Here is an 18419-nt window from a genome sequence, read left to right on the forward strand (position 1 = left end):
CACAGAGGGAGAGAGGCAGAGACACAGGCAGAGGGAGAAGCAGGCTCCCTGCACAGAGCCTGATGTGGGACTCAATCCTGGATCTCCAGGATCACGCCCTGAGCCGAAGGCAGGCGCCAAACCGCTGAGCCACCCCAGGGAACCCGAACTTAGACCCATAATATTTATAACGCACTTCAAGCCAAACAAGAAATATGAGGTTGCCAGTATCCCATCTTTATTGAAGCAGTGGAAGCTCCTGAAGATTTTTGAGGGGGTAGTTACCTGGTGAAGCTTGATTTAGAATTTCTGTGGATGATTCTTTGTTCTCTTGTTAATTCCTTCATGGCTTCTTGTTATTTCTCCTATTTCTCTTTCAGTTAGTTGCTACATTGCCTGATGACGTTCAGCCTGGGCCTGATTTTTATGGCTTGCCATGGAAGCCTGTACTTCTCACTGCCTTCTTGGGAATTGGTTCATTTGCGGTCTTCTTCTGGAAAACTGTCCTTGTTGTGAGTAAATTAAACTTAAACCTTCACTCATCAAGACAACAGATCTATTATAATCACTTTTGTTTCTTTTTCAGTTACTAACATGAACACAAATGCTTATAATCTCTGCATTTCCCATAATCTTATGAAATAATTCAGTGTAATCTTTGTTGGTAAAAACTTATGCAAATAAGACAATGTGCATAATCTTAAGGGGAAAACTTCAACTTATAAATCTTAAATCAAAATTTTAAGATTAAGTTTATATATACCTTCTTGGGTACACATATATGTTCCTAGTAGAATTGGGAACTCCTACAGTCATCTTGAAAAGCAATTAAGTAATATGTATCAGAATCCTGAACATTATTATATCATTTTATTATAGTATAATACCATTAGTTAATTGGTCTTGAAGAGATAACCACTTGTGCACTAAAAATCTTATATAAAGGTGTTCAGTGGAACACTTTTAGAATGAAAACTTGGTACAAACTAAATGATCCATAGTAAGGGGATTGATAAGTTATTGTACATCCATATAATGGGATACTAGATAACTATTTATGTATTTCAAAGATATTGGGGCCCAGAAAATGCTCACAATTTAATGTCAAATGGAAAAAGGCATAAATGAAGACTGCTAAGTGTAGGTAAACTGTATATTCTGTACATAAATATATAAAAATGTACAAATAGAAAAAATGCCACAAGACCAAGAATAGTAAAAAATAGTGGTATCTAGGACACTAGGTAATTTTGCAGTATTTTTTTTATATGTATCTGTTGCACAGATTTTTAATTTGACCATGCGCTGTTTGGCACATAAAATATTTTTATTTGGAAATACAGATTACGTAGTTTGCAAAGACATACTATTAAAATTTTTATTCCTTGAGGGTCTGTGCAGAATTTGTCTTTTGTGCTTGTCTATATATGTACACCCATACATACTCATTCTTGTGAGTGTATTGTGTGTTGTATTGTAGATAGTTGTCTAACATAACTGGAGAAAAAAGTCATTTTGTGTAAATGAGCTTTGCAGATGAAAAGCTTTCAGTTTCAGTTGTGGCTTAGCTGGTAAAGTAGCGAGAACATTGGATGCATGTCTTTCTAAGATTGATTATTTCTTTTTTCTGATGTCTTACTTTCATAAGCTTTCTCTCCTTGCACGAGTGATGGTAAAATCACTTAAAAAGGAGCATCATTTGCATGGATTCCTGGGAAGAGTCCTCTAACCTCATCGGACTTTTCCTGTGGTAAAAGGAGAAAGGGAGCATAGAAAGGATGAATGAAAGGGGAAAAGATGAAAACGTTTTTATTTCCCACTCTTGTTTCTCCCATCTTAAAAATCCTAAAACCTGCTTACATTTTCACAGAATGATGAGGGCTTTATGTCCTAAGTGTTGCTACTCATCCTCAGAATTTGGCTCTGGAACCTTGGTTCCTGCTATCCCTGCTCTCATTTGCCTGCTCTTTGCTTCTTCCTACCTCCTCCTGCCTATTGATTTGGGTGAAAGGAGGGCCAAAGAAGCTTACTGTCTCATTAGCAAGGCTGTGACATTAGAGAAACAGTCATTTCTTTTTGTATTGGAACTCTGAGTGCATTTTCCTATAACATTATAAGTGGTGTTAGATACTGTAATAATGAGATACGTGGATGATTTATGGACTGATTTGAGTATCTCATTACCACTTACAACTTTTGAAAGTGGAAATAAATTCTGGGTTACAGAGACATTTAAATAACAATTTTAAAAAAATCGAGTACCACTTAGATTTTGTGACCCTATAATTGAGTGCTATCTTTAGAGATGATTTGGTGGTTAGTTGGTGTTTCTCTTGTTGCTTGTGCATTTCTCTCTAGCAGTCTTCTTTCCCTTTCAGGTTTGTGATCACTGTGTTTAGGGGCTTGGGATAATCAGATGATCCAGCATAATTATTAGATCTCTAAGTTTAGCCAATTGGCAACTTTTAATAGGATTTCAAAGAAGTTTTCTGGTGAGAGAAAGAGACATACCTTGGGACAAAGATTATGCCTTTAATTTTGTTTCCTGAAATTATCTTTGAATAGCCATGGTTTCCTGACCTCATTCTGGCTATTTGGGGGTTGTCCAGTGATCTAGTAAAAGAAACATTAGTATATTTAATATGAAAATAAGCAATTCCATTATTAAAGTTAAATGCTTTAATAAAATTGGTACTCATTTAATGGATAAACATACCTTTAGTTAGAAAATGAGTTACTTTAGAGCTTTTATCTGTCAGAAACTGTAAGGTAATCCCTACCAGTTACATTTGAAATGCTTTTTAACCTTTTCTTTTTTTTAATCCTGTGGATTGTTATGATGAACCAAACTTACTAAATTTTCATTTACTTACTTACGATTTAACTGTCATATATAATATTTCTATAGTATAATGTAATATTTCTGTTAACAAAACGTTTTGACATCAAATTTAATTTATTTTTTTCTAGGTAAAGAGTAGAGTCTATCAAGGTAAATATTTAGGCTTATTTTGTTGTTTGTACTTTTCCCTCAGTTTTGGTGCTTGATACGAGTTTCATATAAGCTAGAAATAGATACAGTGATTTCTGATGTCTGATTGAGTTACTGACTCCCGAGTGGTTTTATTAACCTTCGGTTGCTAGCTTAGATGACAGAGTAGATGGTGATGCTACCAGTGAGCTAGGAGAGGAGACCGAACAAATTGTGGGAGTAGGAAGAAGATGACCAGTTTGATTTGGGGCAGATTAGCTTTGTTGATTTAGTGGACATTTATTACATGTGAACAGAGTTCCTGTGCTAGTGGTTTAATCAATATGGTATCTGTTTATTTAAGTAGATAATTTGAGGAATAGAGATGTAAACCAATGTGCTTGTCTTTTTGTCTTTTTCTTTTTGCAATTGACATATTTTTGAAATGGTCACATTTTTCTAAGAAGAAAGGTACTCCATGAAGGGAAGGATATCAAGCTAAAATATTTTATACCCTGTAGCCTATCTTTGAGATAAGTGTAAATTGGAATCTCATTGAAAGAAGGGTCTTTATATATTTTTCTTGAATTTCAGTAGTATTTTTACACCATTATTGGTATTAACTACAGGTTGCTTTTTTAAAGGCGTAATCGTTACGATAAGTTCTTTTTTCCTCATAGTGCTAGATAACGTACTGCTAATACGTTGGGTAATTTAGTTTTATTTAGTCCTCATAATCTTATGGATTTCCCCTCCCTTTTAGTCACTGAACAACAAATTTCTGAGAAGTTGAAGAACATCATGAAAGAAAATGCAGAACTTGTACAAAAATTGTCAAATTATGAACAGAAGGTATGTTATGTTCTTAATATATTATAGTTAACTCTAAATAACTATTCTTATATTCTTTCAGTATTTTCCCCTCATGATTCTAGCTTGAATTATTTCCTCCTGTTCTATGGGTCTGTTGTTACGGTATTTTAAAATTTCATTATTTCCTACAAAGCATCCAAATCTGAAATAATCATCATATGCGTAAAGTACGGGTTTCTTCTCTAATGGGTTACCACTCAGAGATAAGTTCTGATAGCCCTGTGGTTTATATTTCTGAATTCTGTGTGTCTTATTTTATATAGATTAAGGAATCAAAAAAACATGTTCAAGAAACCAAGAAACAAAATATAATTCTGTCTGATGAAGCAATTAAATTTAAGGTAAAAATCCTCTCTTTTTAAAATTACTTTCTAAAAACAAAAGAAAAATATGAGTAATTATTATTGATCTTAATTTTTTTTTAAAAGGATAAAATCAAGAAACTTGAAGAAACAAATGAAATTCTGGACGATACAGCTAAAAATCTGCGTGTTATGTTAGAATCTGAGAGAGAACAGAATGCCAAGAATCAGGACTTGGTAAGAGTTTTGCTGCAAAGCATTAACTGTAACTTGGCTTTCAAACTGTTCTGTAGATGGGGTGGATTGAACTCTGCATTTTCCCGTGCCATAACCAACAGAAGATTGGGAGTCAGGGAAAATGAATCTACATCCATCCTTCTTTATGGAATCTTAAATGCTAGTACCACAAGCTGTTATTTTCATGATCCTAGGAAGTATTTTTGTCCTCAGGCTTGGATAATTTCCATACTGCTTGGCTCTAACCCCTGAAACATGGAGAGCAACTAAGAAACTGTACTTTGTTTGGTTTTGCATGATTCCTTTTATTTAAAAAAAATTTTTTTTAAGGTTTTATTTATTTATTCATGATAGACAGAGAGAGAGAGAGAGAGAGAGAGAGAGTGTCAGAGACACAGGCAGGGGGAGAAGCAGGCTCCATGCTGGGAGCCCGGGGCGGGACTCGATCCAGGGACTCCAGGATCACGCCCTGGGTCAAAGGCAGGCGCTGAATCGCTGAGCCACCCAGGAATTCCCCTCCTTGGATTTTTTAAAAAGATTTTATTTACTTACATGAGAGAGAACACAGAGGGAGAGGGAGAAGCAGACTGTCCCCTGAGCAGGAAGCCTGACTTTGGGCTCGATCCCAGGACTCTGAGATCACGACCCGAGCCGAAGGCGGATGCTTAACTGACTGAGCCACCCAGGCATCCCCTACATGATTCCTTTTAAAAATAGTTTTAGAACTGTAGGAAAGTGGCAGTGATATTAATGTTGGGTTTCCATATATCACACACGCAGTTAAGCTTGTGCACTCGGCTGACCATGTACTTGCCAGGTTTCTCCACTCTGAATTTACCTGTTCCCACTCTTGGGTGTACTCTTTGGAAGGAAGTAACTATGCCCAGCCCTCTCTTCTAAGAGTGAAGAGTATGCTCCACCTCCTTGAGGAGGCAGTACCTTCACAGATTATTTGGAATTCTTCTGTAAGACAGATTTTTCTATTCTGCCTCAAGTCCCACCATTCTTAGTTTCAGGCAAGAGAATTTTTAAAGTCACTTTGGGGATTTTTTTTTCTATACCAATAGGAGAAACCATGATTTGAACTAGATTACTTGATTTTTTTTTTCTTCTTTCTTTTTTTTCTTTTTTTCTTTCACCTTTTTGTCTGGTCACCTACCACATTATCTCATAGCCGGAAAGGCTGTGGATAGCATGTAACAGAGCTCCAATTATTTTCTTCTTTCCTTATCTCTTTATTATATTCTTGACTTTTCTCCTTGGCTAAAACTGAATCATCTGCTTTTACCTGATATGTAGAGGATGGCTCTGGGATAATGTTTCATCTTTTTAGCACAACATATCCCACTGTTTCTACTAAAATCCTCATACATTTTTTTGTGTTCTTCCAAATGGCAGATACTGGAAAACAAGAAATCTATAGAGAAGCTGAAGGATGTTATTTCAGTGAATGCCTCAGAATTTTCAGAGGTAAAGCTGCCTATAATTTCTGCAAGATGTTCATAGGTTTAATAGTTTTGTTGAAGAGCAAACATTTGATCTGTGCTAGAATATGCAATAAATGAAAACTGTATGTTTCTAGTTGGGAAGGTGTAATACCCTTCCTTTAGAATTTATTCACTAATAGGAGTGTTTTGCATTAGGTTCAAATTGCCCTTAATGAAGCTAAACTTAGTGAAGAGAAGGTGAAGTCTGAATGCCATCGAGTTCAAGAAGAAAATGCTAGGCTTAAGAAGAAGAAGGAACAGGTAAAGAAAAGTTAACGTCCTAGATTGTGTGAATTAGGGGACCTGAGTATCATTACTTCTTGAGTATCTTTTCTCAGATCTGTTTTTAAGGAAATGAAATATGTATGCAGAATTCTATTCTTAGATGTGCAAAGTTTTAAACTCCCAAAATTGAGTGCATGTATATATTCTCCATCTGTTCTGAATTAAGATCTTTTCTATAATTTCTTATAGCTATCAGAATGTAATGTAGTCTTTGTCTTATCAAATACCAACCAGTTATTCATTTGAATAGTGTCAGTAAGATGATTTGCTTTTGACCAAAGAATTTGGTATTTATAACCCTCCTTTGAGTAATTACTGTTCACCAACCAAAGTAAGGTTACATGACCTGCAGTGTGGACATGGGAGATAGTGAGATGTGCTCCTTTGTCCCTATTGAAGTGAATTATTTGAATTGGCTGCAATTTTCTGAAGGATACAGTAAACTGGATGGACTTCCTTGAGAGTTGTTGTATTCTTACTGCAGTTCTTAGGATCGGGGCCACTCTCCCCTGTCCCTTCACCAAGGCTTCAGTCCATAATGACAGGTCAAAGTGTAGCATGACTCCCTGTTTCCCGGTCTTATTCACTTGGCCCTGAAATGTTCAGTGCAAAAGCCCTATTGGAAATTCATGTGTTTTTTTAGTTGCAGCAAGAAATCAAAGATTGGAGCAAATCACACGCTGAGCTCAGTGAGCAAATCAAATCATTTGAGACATCTCAGAAAAATTTGGAAGTAGCTCTTACTCACAAAGATGATAATATTAATGTAAGTTCATTCGCTTGAATACATACTTAATTCTCCTGAAATCTGCTTGAGAAGCTCTTTCTAATACCCTTTTGCATCTTTTCTAGGCTTTGACTAATTGCATTACCCAGTTGAATCGGTTAGATTGTGAATCTGAATCTGAGGATCAGAGTAAAGGAGGAAGTGAGTTAGATGAGTTAGCAAATGGAGAAGTAGGAGGTAAGTTCAGTTTCAGGGAGGTTGGACCTCTTTTTGTGTTCCTGTCTTTAAGTACACTGATGCTCCTCTTTGGACTAACTTCCTCTTTAAAAAAATCTATTTATTTTAGAGAGAGAGAGAACGAGCAGGGGGAGGGGCAGACTCCCCATTGAGCAAGGAGCCCGAGGCAGGGCTTGATCTCAAGGCCCCGAGATTATGACCTGAACTGAAGTCACGAGCTGGGCACTTAAAATGACTGAGCCACCCAGGTGCCCCTGACTAACTTCCTTTTAAGTGTTAGAGCTGTAGGTTTCTATCTGTATGCACTGGACAGAGGTGGGTTGCAGGGCTGTGACATAGCAGTGGGTGTGCAATGAATGTGGACTCTGCTTTTCCATCCCACCGAGGACTGCTTGTGTGTGTATGTACTGGAGCTGGGACCGGCATAGTTGTGACTTATACCTCTAAGTGTAAACACGGTTCAGTAGAAGAAATTTATTTCTCCCTCAGTGCTGTGGGGATGACAGTTGAATTTGGTTGTCATCATCTCTGTAGCTCTGCAGTTATAGAGCCTACAACCAATTTCAAGAGGACTGAAGTGCTGGGGGCCATACACTAGGGCCGTGAGAGTGGAGCTAAAGGGTAGCAGTGTTTACTGATAAGGGACCTGTTTCTGGACACTGTTCCAAATTGGACATTCCTTGCACAATGGGCATTTTCAGCCACACCTGGTAGCAGATTTAAGGGATGAGCAGAAGATTAAGTCTTTCTATATGAGATACCTGACCAGGGGTATGTAGATCTGAGGGAGAAGAAAGAGCCTTAGTTCACACATCCTTTCTTGTTTGAGAATGGCACAGATGGCATTTTTCTTATATAAACTGGGAATTCACTTTTTGAATCTAAGTTTGCAATTCTCTGAAAAGTCACGGAGCTTAATTACTTTTCCTGGTTGATTTGTTTTTCCTTTGAATGTTTGAACATGGCAGTTGTTTAGTTTGGAGGAAATCAAGAAAATAGAGTTAAAAAGCAAAAGAGGAAAATGCAATTAAAGTCTTTTGTATTTTAGGTGACCGGAGTGAGAAAATGAAAAATCAGATTAAGCAGATGATGGACATTTCTCGGGTATGATCTTTTTTGTGGAGTACCCTAAGTGCCTGTGAATGCTCATCGTGCCTCCTTTGTAAGGATAGTTCTCTCTTTCGGAATTTTTAGACACAAACTGCAATATCAGTAGTTGAAGAGGATCTAAAACTTCTGCAGATTAAGCTTAGAGCCTCAATGTCTACTAAATGCAACCTGGAAGGTAGGCTGCTTCCTGAAAAGAAAGTGCTGATTCTTACCCCTTGCAGACTAGCACACACTGCTCAACTGTTTTACCCTTTACAGACCAAATAAAGAAATTAGAAGATGACCGTGATTCACTGCAGTCTGCCAAAGCCGGCCTGGAGGACGAATGCAAAACCCTGAGGCAAAAAGTGGAGATTCTGAACGAACTCTATCAACAGAAGGAAATGGCTCTGCAAAAGTAAGATGTTCATGTTTCGTCATTAGCAGTCTTGCCGTGTAAGTGAATGTGTGAACTGTTGGACAGAATTTTGTCTTTTTAAAAGATTATTTGTAGGGTTTTTTCTGTCTGCAGTTTGTAGAAGTTTGTCTTTCTTCCTTTCTTGTTTCCCATAATTTGCATTTTTCTTTCCATTGGAATCAGTTGTCAGAAATTGTTGCCTGTACTTTGTTTGGCAAGTAGTGGTTTACTGGTGTGAATGATTACCACCGAGACGTGCTCCTTGAGGATCCACTTCATTTCGTGGCTCCATGGCATACTTCACTTTCCTTCTTGATCATCCTATGTGTTCTAATACTCCTTGATCCAGCTTTTCAGAATCGGAGTGGTTTGTAAGACATGATGTTTAATAGAATAAATACTCCAAATGGAATATTCAGTAATTTGGAGATATCCTAAATTTTGGACCTTTAGTTAGATTCTCAGATTAAATGTTACATACTGTAATCATGGTGAGGATATTTGGAGTTTTAAATATAGACATGCCTGTTTAGTATGTATATTTAGGTATTAATTTTCTGAAATCTACATCTCAAATTTGAAGTTAGGTGTATGTTTTTAAAGATGCACTTTTATAGTTCTAAGTTTTTTTTCTCCACCAAAATATCTGAATTCTCTACAAATAGGTTGGCAGTGGCAGTGGCTGTTCATGATTGGTCTTGTTCTTTACTCTGGCATATATCTACCTCAGCCTTTGAGAAGGCTTATCCTGCTGAGCAAAGTTAATCTTTTTTAAGTGCTCAGGCTATTACTTGATGCCACGAAACATCGAAAGCATACCACTAATGTTTTCTCTGATCCTTTGCTCACCATGCAGTCAGTTTAGATTTTCCAGATTTCGTTCAGGCCAGTTATAAATACTTGGCCTATTTCAGAGAAATATTTCTAATTTCATAACTTTATTAAAATTTTTTGAATTTTTTTATTCTTTAAAGATTTTATTTATTTGAGAGAGAGAAAGCACAAAGGGAGAGTGAGAGGGAGAAACAGACTCCTTTCTGAGCAGAGAGCCTCATATAGGGCTCAATCCCAGGACCCTGAGATCATGACCTGAGCCAAAGGCAAATACTTAACCAACTGAGCCACCCAGGCTCCCCGACCCCATTACTTTTTTTTTTTTTTTTTTAAAGAGCATTTCTTTGCCACCAATAGTAATCTTCATTTCCTAAATGGTAATTCTTATGATAGTCATCATGGCACTGTTTCATTCAGTTCATCCAGCATGCGCTGAGTCACCTTGTCTGGTTTGTACCCTGCTCTCCATCCCCAAAGCCTGTGTTAGTTTGGACCCATATCCTCTTTCCTGCTAGTCCGTGACTGGTCACCTCTCTCCACTTTCCCTTTCTCATACCCCCTCTTCCAGGCTGTCATCAGTTCCCTCTCAGCCTAGAGTGAACTTATTTAAAATGCAAGTCTCTGCAATGGCCTCCTGGGCTTAAAATCTATCAAGAGTGCTCCGTTCTCTTCTGGATCAATTCCAGACTCTTGCACAGGCAGGTAGGACACTTCCCCTTAGTTGTTTGGAGATGCCTCTTCAGATGCATTTCCGCAGGCAGCTTCCGATACCAGCTTTCTGACCTGCAGCCACACCAAACACAGTTCTTCATGCCACTCTGAGCCTTGTGTGCTGCTTTCTCTGCAGTAAAATGTCTTTTTACAGTTTTTCCACCTGGCAGTTTCTGCCTACTGAAAGGTTTATGTTCCTTAAAATCTTTTCTGGAATGCCTTGTACCATAAATAGGTAGGTAGCTATAGAGACTGGGTGAGTGCATTTTGCCTGTAGAGACTGAGTGAGTGTGCCTTTTCTTCTATAATATGGCTTCTAAATCTACTTGTTACTGGGGTACCTGGCTGCCTCACTTGGTAAAGCATGTGATTCCTGATCTCAGGGCTGTGAGTTTGGGCCCCACGTTGGATGTACAGATTATTTAAAAATAAAAAAAAAATTGTAAAAAGTAAAATAAATCTACCTGTTACTATTTGCTTTCTGATTGATGGCTTGTTCTGTGTTCCTTCCTTCCCTGTGTCTTTGGATTGTTTGAGTATTTTTAATAATTCTGCTTTTCCTCTTTTTAAGCTTGATAGTTAAAGCTTGCTCTCTCTTCGTGTAGTTACCCTAAAGACCACAACATGTGTCCTGAACTTGTTGAAGTATGACATACATGAACAGATTTGCCTCTTTCAGGGCTTGAGCTCCTGAGTGGGGTGTAGATGCTGTCTGAGTAACATAACTTAGTTCTCTGTACACCTCCAGCACTTTCTGGCCAGTTCTGCTGACACACACGTGCATAGTTCCTGTGTAGCCCTTCATTCTCTCCCCCATCTGTAGTCTTTCCTTGGGGGTCCCTTTTATTATTTAGAAGGACATCCTTTAGTTACAGATTTGATCAGTTTATCTTTGTATGAAGACATCTTTTTAAGGATTGTTACAGGATGGCTGTAAGATGGTTGCAGTTACTTAATATCATTACTTTGAAAATAACCAGTTACTTTCTGGTTTGATAGTTCCTTTGAGGAGTCCAGTGTCTGTCATCTCATCCCTACTCAGTTTCTCATCACTGCCCTTGCAGCTTGCAGCCTTCCGTCATGCTTTCTGCTGCTGCAGCAGTGTTATGGGGAGGTGTGCAGGTGTGGAGTGGGAAGTTGGGGTTGCATTTTTTGCTTCTCTGCCCTCCCCTATCTTATTTGCATTTATGCTGCTTGAGGTCATTGACACTTCTTAGTTTGGGGGACCTTTGTGTATTGATTGTGTTTCATTCTATCTTGTAAGATTCTATTTAAACTTTTTTTTTTTTTCACCTATGTTTCTTACATTTTTACTTGATTTGCTACATTCTGGATGGTGTTTTTTCTGACCTGTCTACCTTGTGTGCTAAACTCTCTTCACTTCATTTTGTCAAATTGGCTGCTAAAACCATTCATTGGGTTTTTGTTTTTTTTTTTTTGAAGATTTATTTGAGAGAGAGTGCACACTTGTGTACATGAACAGGGGCGAGGGATGCATGGGGGGGGGGGGGTAGGGGGCTAGCAGGGAGGAGAAAATCCCCAGCAGACCCTCTGCTGAGCCAGGAGCCTGATGCAGGGCTCGATCCCGATCCCAGAACCCTGAGATCAGGACCTGAGCTGAAATCATAAGTCAGATGCTTAACTGACTGAGCCACCTAGGTGCCTCTATTCACTGAGTTCTTAATTTCAATTACTATGTTTCAGTTTTATAGTTCTGCCAAAATTTATAATTTTGACTTTCACTTCTTTGAATATAAAACCATAATTATTTTAAAGTCTGTGTAATGCAGTTATGGGTCAGTCCCTCTTGTTTTTTAGCTTTTGATCACAAGTGTGTCTGGTTAGTTCTCACTGAGTGGCCAAATTGTCTATAATAATTATAGAGGAAACTAAAGGTCCTGGATGCTGTTACTTGCCTACGGAAAAGATTTCAGTTTATTTGTAGCATGAGTTCCTTACTTTAATCCAGTCAGCAATTCAGGTCATTTAAAAAATGGCCTCGTCCCTTCAAAAGACACCGTGTTGCCTCTTTGCACAACTCTTTTTAGTCCAAATCCACAGCCTCAGACTTTTAGTTGGGGGGGGGGTCCCCCTCATTGGCAACCTTGAACTCCACTTCATTTTTCTTTAAACCCAGATCTGTTGAAAGCTCTGCTCAGTCTCCTTATATCTTCATTGTCTTCTGTGCATGGAATGAACCTGGGGAAAAGGTGGCTTCCGATGCCAGGCTTTCTCGTAATTCTGAGATTGCTTTTTTTTCTGGATCTTGGCCTCATATATTAAACTTGTTAGCTAGTATCTTAGCTTTCTGATGCCTTCAAGCACATTCTTTATATAGTTTTGTCCAGTGTACCAATATATTATAGCCATTCATAAAATACTTTGCTGAGTATTGAATGGGCCATTATAAAAGAATACATAAACCTTTTTCTCTTTCCTGTTATTAAACCTTTTTTAACTATATAGCTCTTCTTATTTTGCTTCTCAGAAATTTAAATTTCAAATGTCTTCTGAATTCGATTTCTAGCAAAGATGTACAAGGGTAATAAGAAAATAACGTTTTTAAACTCTTAAATGCTGCCGTCATTGCAATCTATTTTATAGTACATGGACATCTTGAGCTTGAAGGTTAATTGGATTAAAACCAGTTTTCAGTAGGCAAGATTGATTATGGAACAGCTGGGATTCTTTTTCTGTTGCATTCACTAGATGTTGCTTTTTCTGATTTTCTCTTTCTCAAATCACAATTCCATTGAAATGGGTAGTAGTAGGCGTTCCATATCTGAAGTGCAGGAATGTTCTGTGATTAATTGCACAGGTTAGAAGCTAGAAGGCACATTTTAAAAGGCGCCGCCTTTGTTTGGCTCACTGTCTTATCTCGGTACCCATCTTGGGTTAAGAAGCTGTCCTTTCTTGGTAGAAATAATGGAAGTCATTATAGGTTTTTCTGTGGTGAGAAATAAGAGAAGTAATTATCCCTTGCTTTGAGAAGCTTAATTGTGTGAGGTTGATCGGCCATGGCCTTCCACAGTCAAGTTAAATGACCTTTCAGCGTATAAAGCACTAGGAGCTTTCCCATACGTATAGAGTGTGTTTGACATTTGTTAAACTATTTACTAGCGAGTAAACAATCATGAGAAGTTATAAAGTGCGGGTGATTCGCTGACAGCCCAGAGGTTGATTTTTATCCCAGAATGTCAAGTTTGGACTCTTTTCTGACATTGTATGTCTGTGCGTTTTAGCGGGGAGGGGAGGCAATGTGTGACCAGAGGCATTCAGACAGACTGCTGGGAAGGCAGAAACACGTCTGACTGACACCTGATTTTGTCTTAGGAAACTGAGTCAGGAAGAGTATGAGCGGCAGGAGAGAGAGCAGCGGCTGTCAGCTGCAGACGAGAAGGCGCTTCTGGCTGCGGAGGAAGTAAAAACGTACAAGTGAGTTCAGCTTCGAGGGTGGTGTCTGGGACAGGGAACCTCTGTTGGTGTCTTTCAAAAGCAGGTTATGTTGTGTAGAACAGAACAACAGAACATAAGTAAATGGTCACAGGATGTGAATACAGTTTAATTCCTATGAGAAAAAATGAATTTTAAGTTAACAAAGGAAAAAACTTTAACAACCATTGCCTTCTCCCCAGTACTGGCAAGACTGTCAGGGAACTTGGTTTGTGCCAGCAGTTCCACGTGATTCTGCGTGTTGGAGGAATTCTTTCAGGAAGCCGCCTGGCTATAGTGATGTTTCTGAAATCATTACAGTGGTTGTGCCACTTGGTAGACACAGTAGTCACAACTCTGGGAACTTTTCTGTGGCTGTAATTATAGGAAGAAAAACCTTTGTGGAGGAAGATAGTCATAGCAGGATTGCTGGAGGACACTGAAGAGCAGTCAAGAAAATTACAGTGTGTCAGCTCAGACTCCAGGCATTAGATAATCAGGAAATTAGGCAGTCTTAGTTTTGATCATGTTATACTGACTGTAACCTTGTAAGTATGTTTCTACGTGTGAATGGAGTCTGCAGGAATGCAGGTGTTACAGGGAGGGGGATATGGTGAGACGTTCAGATTTTTCTTTAGTTGCACTTTAATTGATAAAAGCACATGTGATTTTTAGGCGTAGAATCGAAGAGATGGAGGATGAGTTGCAGAAGACAGAGCGCTCGTTTAAAAACCAGGTAATTGCCTTGCCTCACCCTGCCCTGCCCTACAGCAGCAGGATTCTTCTTGTCTGATAGAGATGATTGTAGCGGCTGCTGTGAGGAGTCCCCACATGGTTTTCCATGTATTGTCTTTTTCAGATTGCGACTCATGAGAAGAAAGCTCATGATAACTGGGTAAGATTTTTTTTTTCCTTTCTTTCCTTGTGTGTGTAGTCTGCCACAACTGATTCAGATCTGATTTTTCCCCAATAGCTCAAAGCTCGTGCTGCAGAAAGAGCTATAGCCGAGGAGAAGAGGGAAGCTGCCAACTTGAGACACAAGTATGAGATCTGGAATTCCACTTTCTCAGCGCCTTCTCAGGATTCCAAAGGCAGTGCTGCTGGGTATCTAATAAGGAACTGATGCTGTATTTCACATTTAAGTCCATTCTTTTTCTGTATTCAGGTTACTGGAATTAACCCAGAAGATGGCAATGCTGCAAGAGGAGCCTGTGATTGTGAAGCCGAGGCCGGGCCGACCCAGCGCCCAGAACCCTCCGTGGAGAGGTGGGCCGCGCTCTCAGGGAACAGCATCCGGGGCTGTGGTGCAAGTATATATGCACTACATTCTCGTCCTGATGCCCTAGAAGTCATCCCAGAATTTCCTAATGAAAAGTTGCCTCTAAGCGGTAACGTTTGCTGTCATCTTCAGGTCCTTTGAGCCAGAACGGCTCTTTTGGTCCATCCCCTGTGAGTGGGGGGGAGTGCTCCCCACCTCCCACGGCTGACCTGCCTACGAGACCGCTCTCTGCTACGCTGAATCGAAGAGAGATGCCTAGAGGTGAATTTGGTGAGCATCCACATTTTACTTGGCAGCAAGTTGTTTCTAGAGGTTCCTCCACTTCTATTTGAGAATTCTAATGAAGATAGCGTTTTAGAATTTGGGTCTGTCCCTTATAGAGAAAAAAGTGTTTTAATTTGTTGTGATGTATAGTCTGCTGTAAGATCTGCTTTAGAATAGAACGTGTTTATTGTTATTAACATTAATATAAGTATTTTAGATACATAAAAATATTTTTATAAGAATATATAATTACTGTTTCTTTATTACTGTAAAGTAGAAGTCTTTATCTTTGCATTTCTATAGAGTAACTCCCTTGGATGTTGTAAAAGTAGCTTCAAGCCTATATACTTAATACAGCATACACCCATTTCTCGTTAATACACGGTGATGTCTGTTTCTAATCGTAAACACACGTGCAATACTTGGTAAGATACGGAAGTCCGATCACAGACTGAACACATCAGCCTGTACGACTGTACCAAGCCTGTAACTTGAAGCGCCAGCTGCTGCTGTGAACGTGCAGGTTTTATTGCTGTTCTTTTAATCCAACAGCTTTCAATTCTTTAAGTCTGTGCCTACGTCGGGATTTCCCATCATGTATGAGGAGACCCATTTTTAATGTCGCTTTCTAGGTAGAGCTGAACCCTGACCTGTCCACAGTTGGTTGGTTTCTTCTGATAAATCCATACAAGGGCTCTGTTCTTTCTTTCTCAAGGGTCAGTGGACGGGCCTCTACCTCGTCCTCGTTGGTCATCTGAGGCATCTGGGAAACCCTCTGCCTCTGGTAAGGGATCCGAGTGTGTTAGAGTGTAAAGTCATGGAGGAAGTGGGCAGAAGAGCCCTTATTCTTCCTCAAAGGGAATATACATCAGGATAAGTCTAAATCCGTTCTCTGGCCTTCCTCAGATCTGGGATCTGGTGCAGCTCCCACGATGAACAGCAGCTCGAGAAGCTCTTCCCCTACCAAGGTGACGGATGAAGGCAAGGTAAATCCTGCAGTCACTTTGAATTGGAATTAAGTATTTCAGGGAACCTTGAACTTTTGCTATAACCCTCTCTCTGCGTCATCCTTTTGCTGTTTGTGTGTCTGTTATAGCTATACTATCTCATTTATTTTTTTAAAAAGCAAACTGTTCCCCAAGACCCCGAAGGCCCTTCAGTTCCCAGCAGTTCACCTGTGGCTGAGCAGTCGGTAGTAGTAAGTACTTCGAGGTTGAGGACTGAGCTGAGCTGTTACTTGGGTGTATTTCTGGAAAGGATCTGAAGAGCATGACACTAACCCGCTTTGCTTTAAATTGCATGTTAATGCTGACCTTACTGTTGTCTTGGACTTGGAAGTGTTGCTGGGTTGCTGAAATCTGACTGGTTGGTTGGGTTTTTTTCCTCCTCCTTCCTGACTTGGTTAGGCTGTTAACCCGTTTGGAACATGTTTGTTACTAAAGGACGTGGAAAGTCATCACCCTGACTACATAGTGTGTGTCCTTCGGTGTTCCGAGTTCTGAGGCAACGTAAAACAGTCCTGAACAACTTAATTCACCACTTAGGTGTTTGCAAGTGCGCCAGTTAAGAGTATCTCCAGTTGTATAGCAAGCAGCCTGTTTTGAATAACCTGAGAGTACAGATGCGTAATGGAGGAAGGCAGGCTGGAAGTGAAGTGCTGAGCGCTGAACATCTCTCCTTACCCGTGGCCTCCTTTCCCAGCAGTGGCCTTCGGTGATCTCCACATAAATGTGTTCTCTACTAGAGCTGCGCCAGTCCTCATGGCTCCCTGGGCTTCTCTGGGCTGAAATCGCAGTGTGTGTTCTGATTATTTAGAATTTCTAACCCCGTTTCCCATGTGAAAGTCTCTTACTGTAAAGCACGGCATTAACTGGTGCAGAAGGTAAATATTGGGGGTGTGCCTGCCTCTGCACATGTAACCTTGCTTCTTTTGGAAAATGCTTCCAAGTTTCACCACAGGACTCTAGGAACGTGCATTTCTTGAGTTTTTATCCAAAGGCAGCATGGATCCGGGACCCCTTTGGAGTGGACGTTAGGGAGGAAGAGGCAGGCGGGCAGGCTTAGAGGCAGACCTGATACAGAATTGCAGTGTGGCTTCTTACATGCTGTGTGACCTTCAGCAGATTATCTGATACTCTGTCTCTGTGCCCTCATTGAAAACAGGATGCTCCTGCTTAGAGATTGAGAGATCGGAGGATTAAAATTCATGAAAGGAAATTGAGTAGTGGGTACCATTACATGTGTAGAGAGTGGATTTTTCATTGTTGTGTCCTGTCTGTGCTCAGTGTGGCAGTAATGCACCGTGTGGCAGTGGGAAGGACTTGAGGGTCTGTGGTAGGGTTTATTAGTCAGGAGTCATTTCTGTTAATGTCCTTCAACTATCCTCTTGCTTTCTCTTCCCCCTGCATATTCCAGCAGTAAGGGGATTCCGGTGAACCATTCGCTTCCCTGCCATTCCTTTAAGCTGCCAGTGGGAACAGACGGGAGGGCTCAAGTTTTTTTGCGCCGGTTCTGTTCTTTGGACAGGTGCCTGACATCTGCTTCGTTGTGTTTCAGCTTTTACTGGTGTTGGTGCTTTTGTGCGTCATACCAGAGTCTCTCAGAACTGTAACTACTTCTGTTCTGCAGGTTCCTATGGCTGCAAAAGGGCCGCCTCCTTTCCCAGGGGTGCCCCTCATGGGCTCCCCCGTGGGCGGCCCTCTACCACCACCCATTCGCTACGGACCACCCCCTCAACTTTGCGGGCCTTTCGGGCCTCGGCCGCTTCCTCCACCATTTGGTATGATGATTGAATAGTAGTAATTGACTTGGAGAGTGCAATTCATCCACTGCAGTTCTCTGTTCCTTTTTGAAACTTTATAATAATGGCTTTTACAGGCCTAGGTAATGAAAGTGCAAAGCAAGCAGAGTACATTTTTAACTTGATTCCTCAAGTTTTTAGGACACACGGGGTGCTGCCTAATTCCCCCGTACTGAGATGGGCAGATCTCTCTTGTAGACAAGAGGTAGTAATAGAAATATTCTGCAGATGGGTAGAACTAATTCTCCCAACTTGAGAGCTTACAGAGTCCTCTAGAACAGATGCACGTATTAGGAAACATGAAGTGTGTAATCACCGTGACGGAAGTATAAGCAGTGGGTCAGAGAGAGGAGGGAATTGATTAAAGTTACACTCCTTGCTTTGGGAACAAATAAGGAAGTGTTAGCTCTAGGGAAGGTCGAGTTTAATGCCAGATAAATGTCGCTGAGCTTGATTAGGGGGGAGGGAGCTAGACGGTCTTTCCCTAATAGGGC

At 40.0% G+C, this 18419-nt stretch overlaps 1 protein-coding gene and 1 long non-coding RNA gene across 9 annotated transcripts in view; one reads left to right on the plus strand and one right to left on the minus strand.

The window, feature by feature from the left end:
* The window catches only part of MIA3 (MIA SH3 domain ER export factor 3), a 57035-nt gene that overhangs the window by 37420 nt on the left and 1196 nt on the right, over positions 1-18419 (plus strand). For 3 of the 8 annotated variants that reach the window (XM_025420935.3, XM_025420934.3, XM_025420940.3), the window contains 22 exons: positions 360-491; positions 2950-2971; positions 3714-3802; positions 4087-4164; positions 4252-4362; positions 5761-5832; positions 6006-6110; positions 6778-6900; positions 6987-7098; positions 8147-8202; positions 8293-8383; positions 8467-8605; positions 13484-13585; positions 14258-14318; positions 14442-14477; positions 14556-14623; positions 14748-14848; positions 14994-15131; positions 15841-15909; positions 16032-16111; positions 16252-16323; positions 17754-17904. In XM_025420935.3, coding sequence (XP_025276720.1) covers positions 360-491; positions 2950-2971; positions 3714-3802; positions 4087-4164; positions 4252-4362; positions 5761-5832; positions 6006-6110; positions 6778-6900; positions 6987-7098; positions 8147-8202; positions 8293-8383; positions 8467-8605; positions 13484-13585; positions 14258-14318; positions 14442-14477; positions 14556-14623; positions 14748-14848; positions 14994-15131; positions 15841-15909; positions 16032-16111; positions 16252-16323; positions 17754-17904 — 2008 coding nt within the window. The remainder of the gene's footprint in view (positions 1-359; positions 492-2949; positions 2972-3713; positions 3803-4086; positions 4165-4251; positions 4363-5760; positions 5833-6005; positions 6111-6777; positions 6901-6986; positions 7099-8146; positions 8203-8292; positions 8384-8466; positions 8606-13483; positions 13586-14257; positions 14319-14441; positions 14478-14555; positions 14624-14747; positions 14849-14993; positions 15132-15840; positions 15910-16031; positions 16112-16251; positions 16324-17753; positions 17905-18419) is intronic. The other 5 variants (XM_025420942.3, XM_025420937.3, XM_025420941.3 and 2 more) reach the window with 3 other exon arrangements.
* Positions 196-17754, minus strand: LOC118353582 (uncharacterized). Its single transcript, XR_004812825.2, has 3 exons — positions 16439-17754; positions 2491-2592; positions 196-1724 (listed from the first exon to the last, which is right to left on the minus strand). It is a non-coding gene; the product is annotated as an uncharacterized LOC118353582 (long non-coding RNA).

The sequence above is a fragment of the Canis lupus genome, chromosome 38, assembly GCF_003254725.2.
Source record: "Canis lupus dingo isolate Sandy chromosome 38, ASM325472v2, whole genome shotgun sequence".
Classification (NCBI taxonomy): Eukaryota; Metazoa; Chordata; class Mammalia; order Carnivora; family Canidae; genus Canis; species Canis lupus.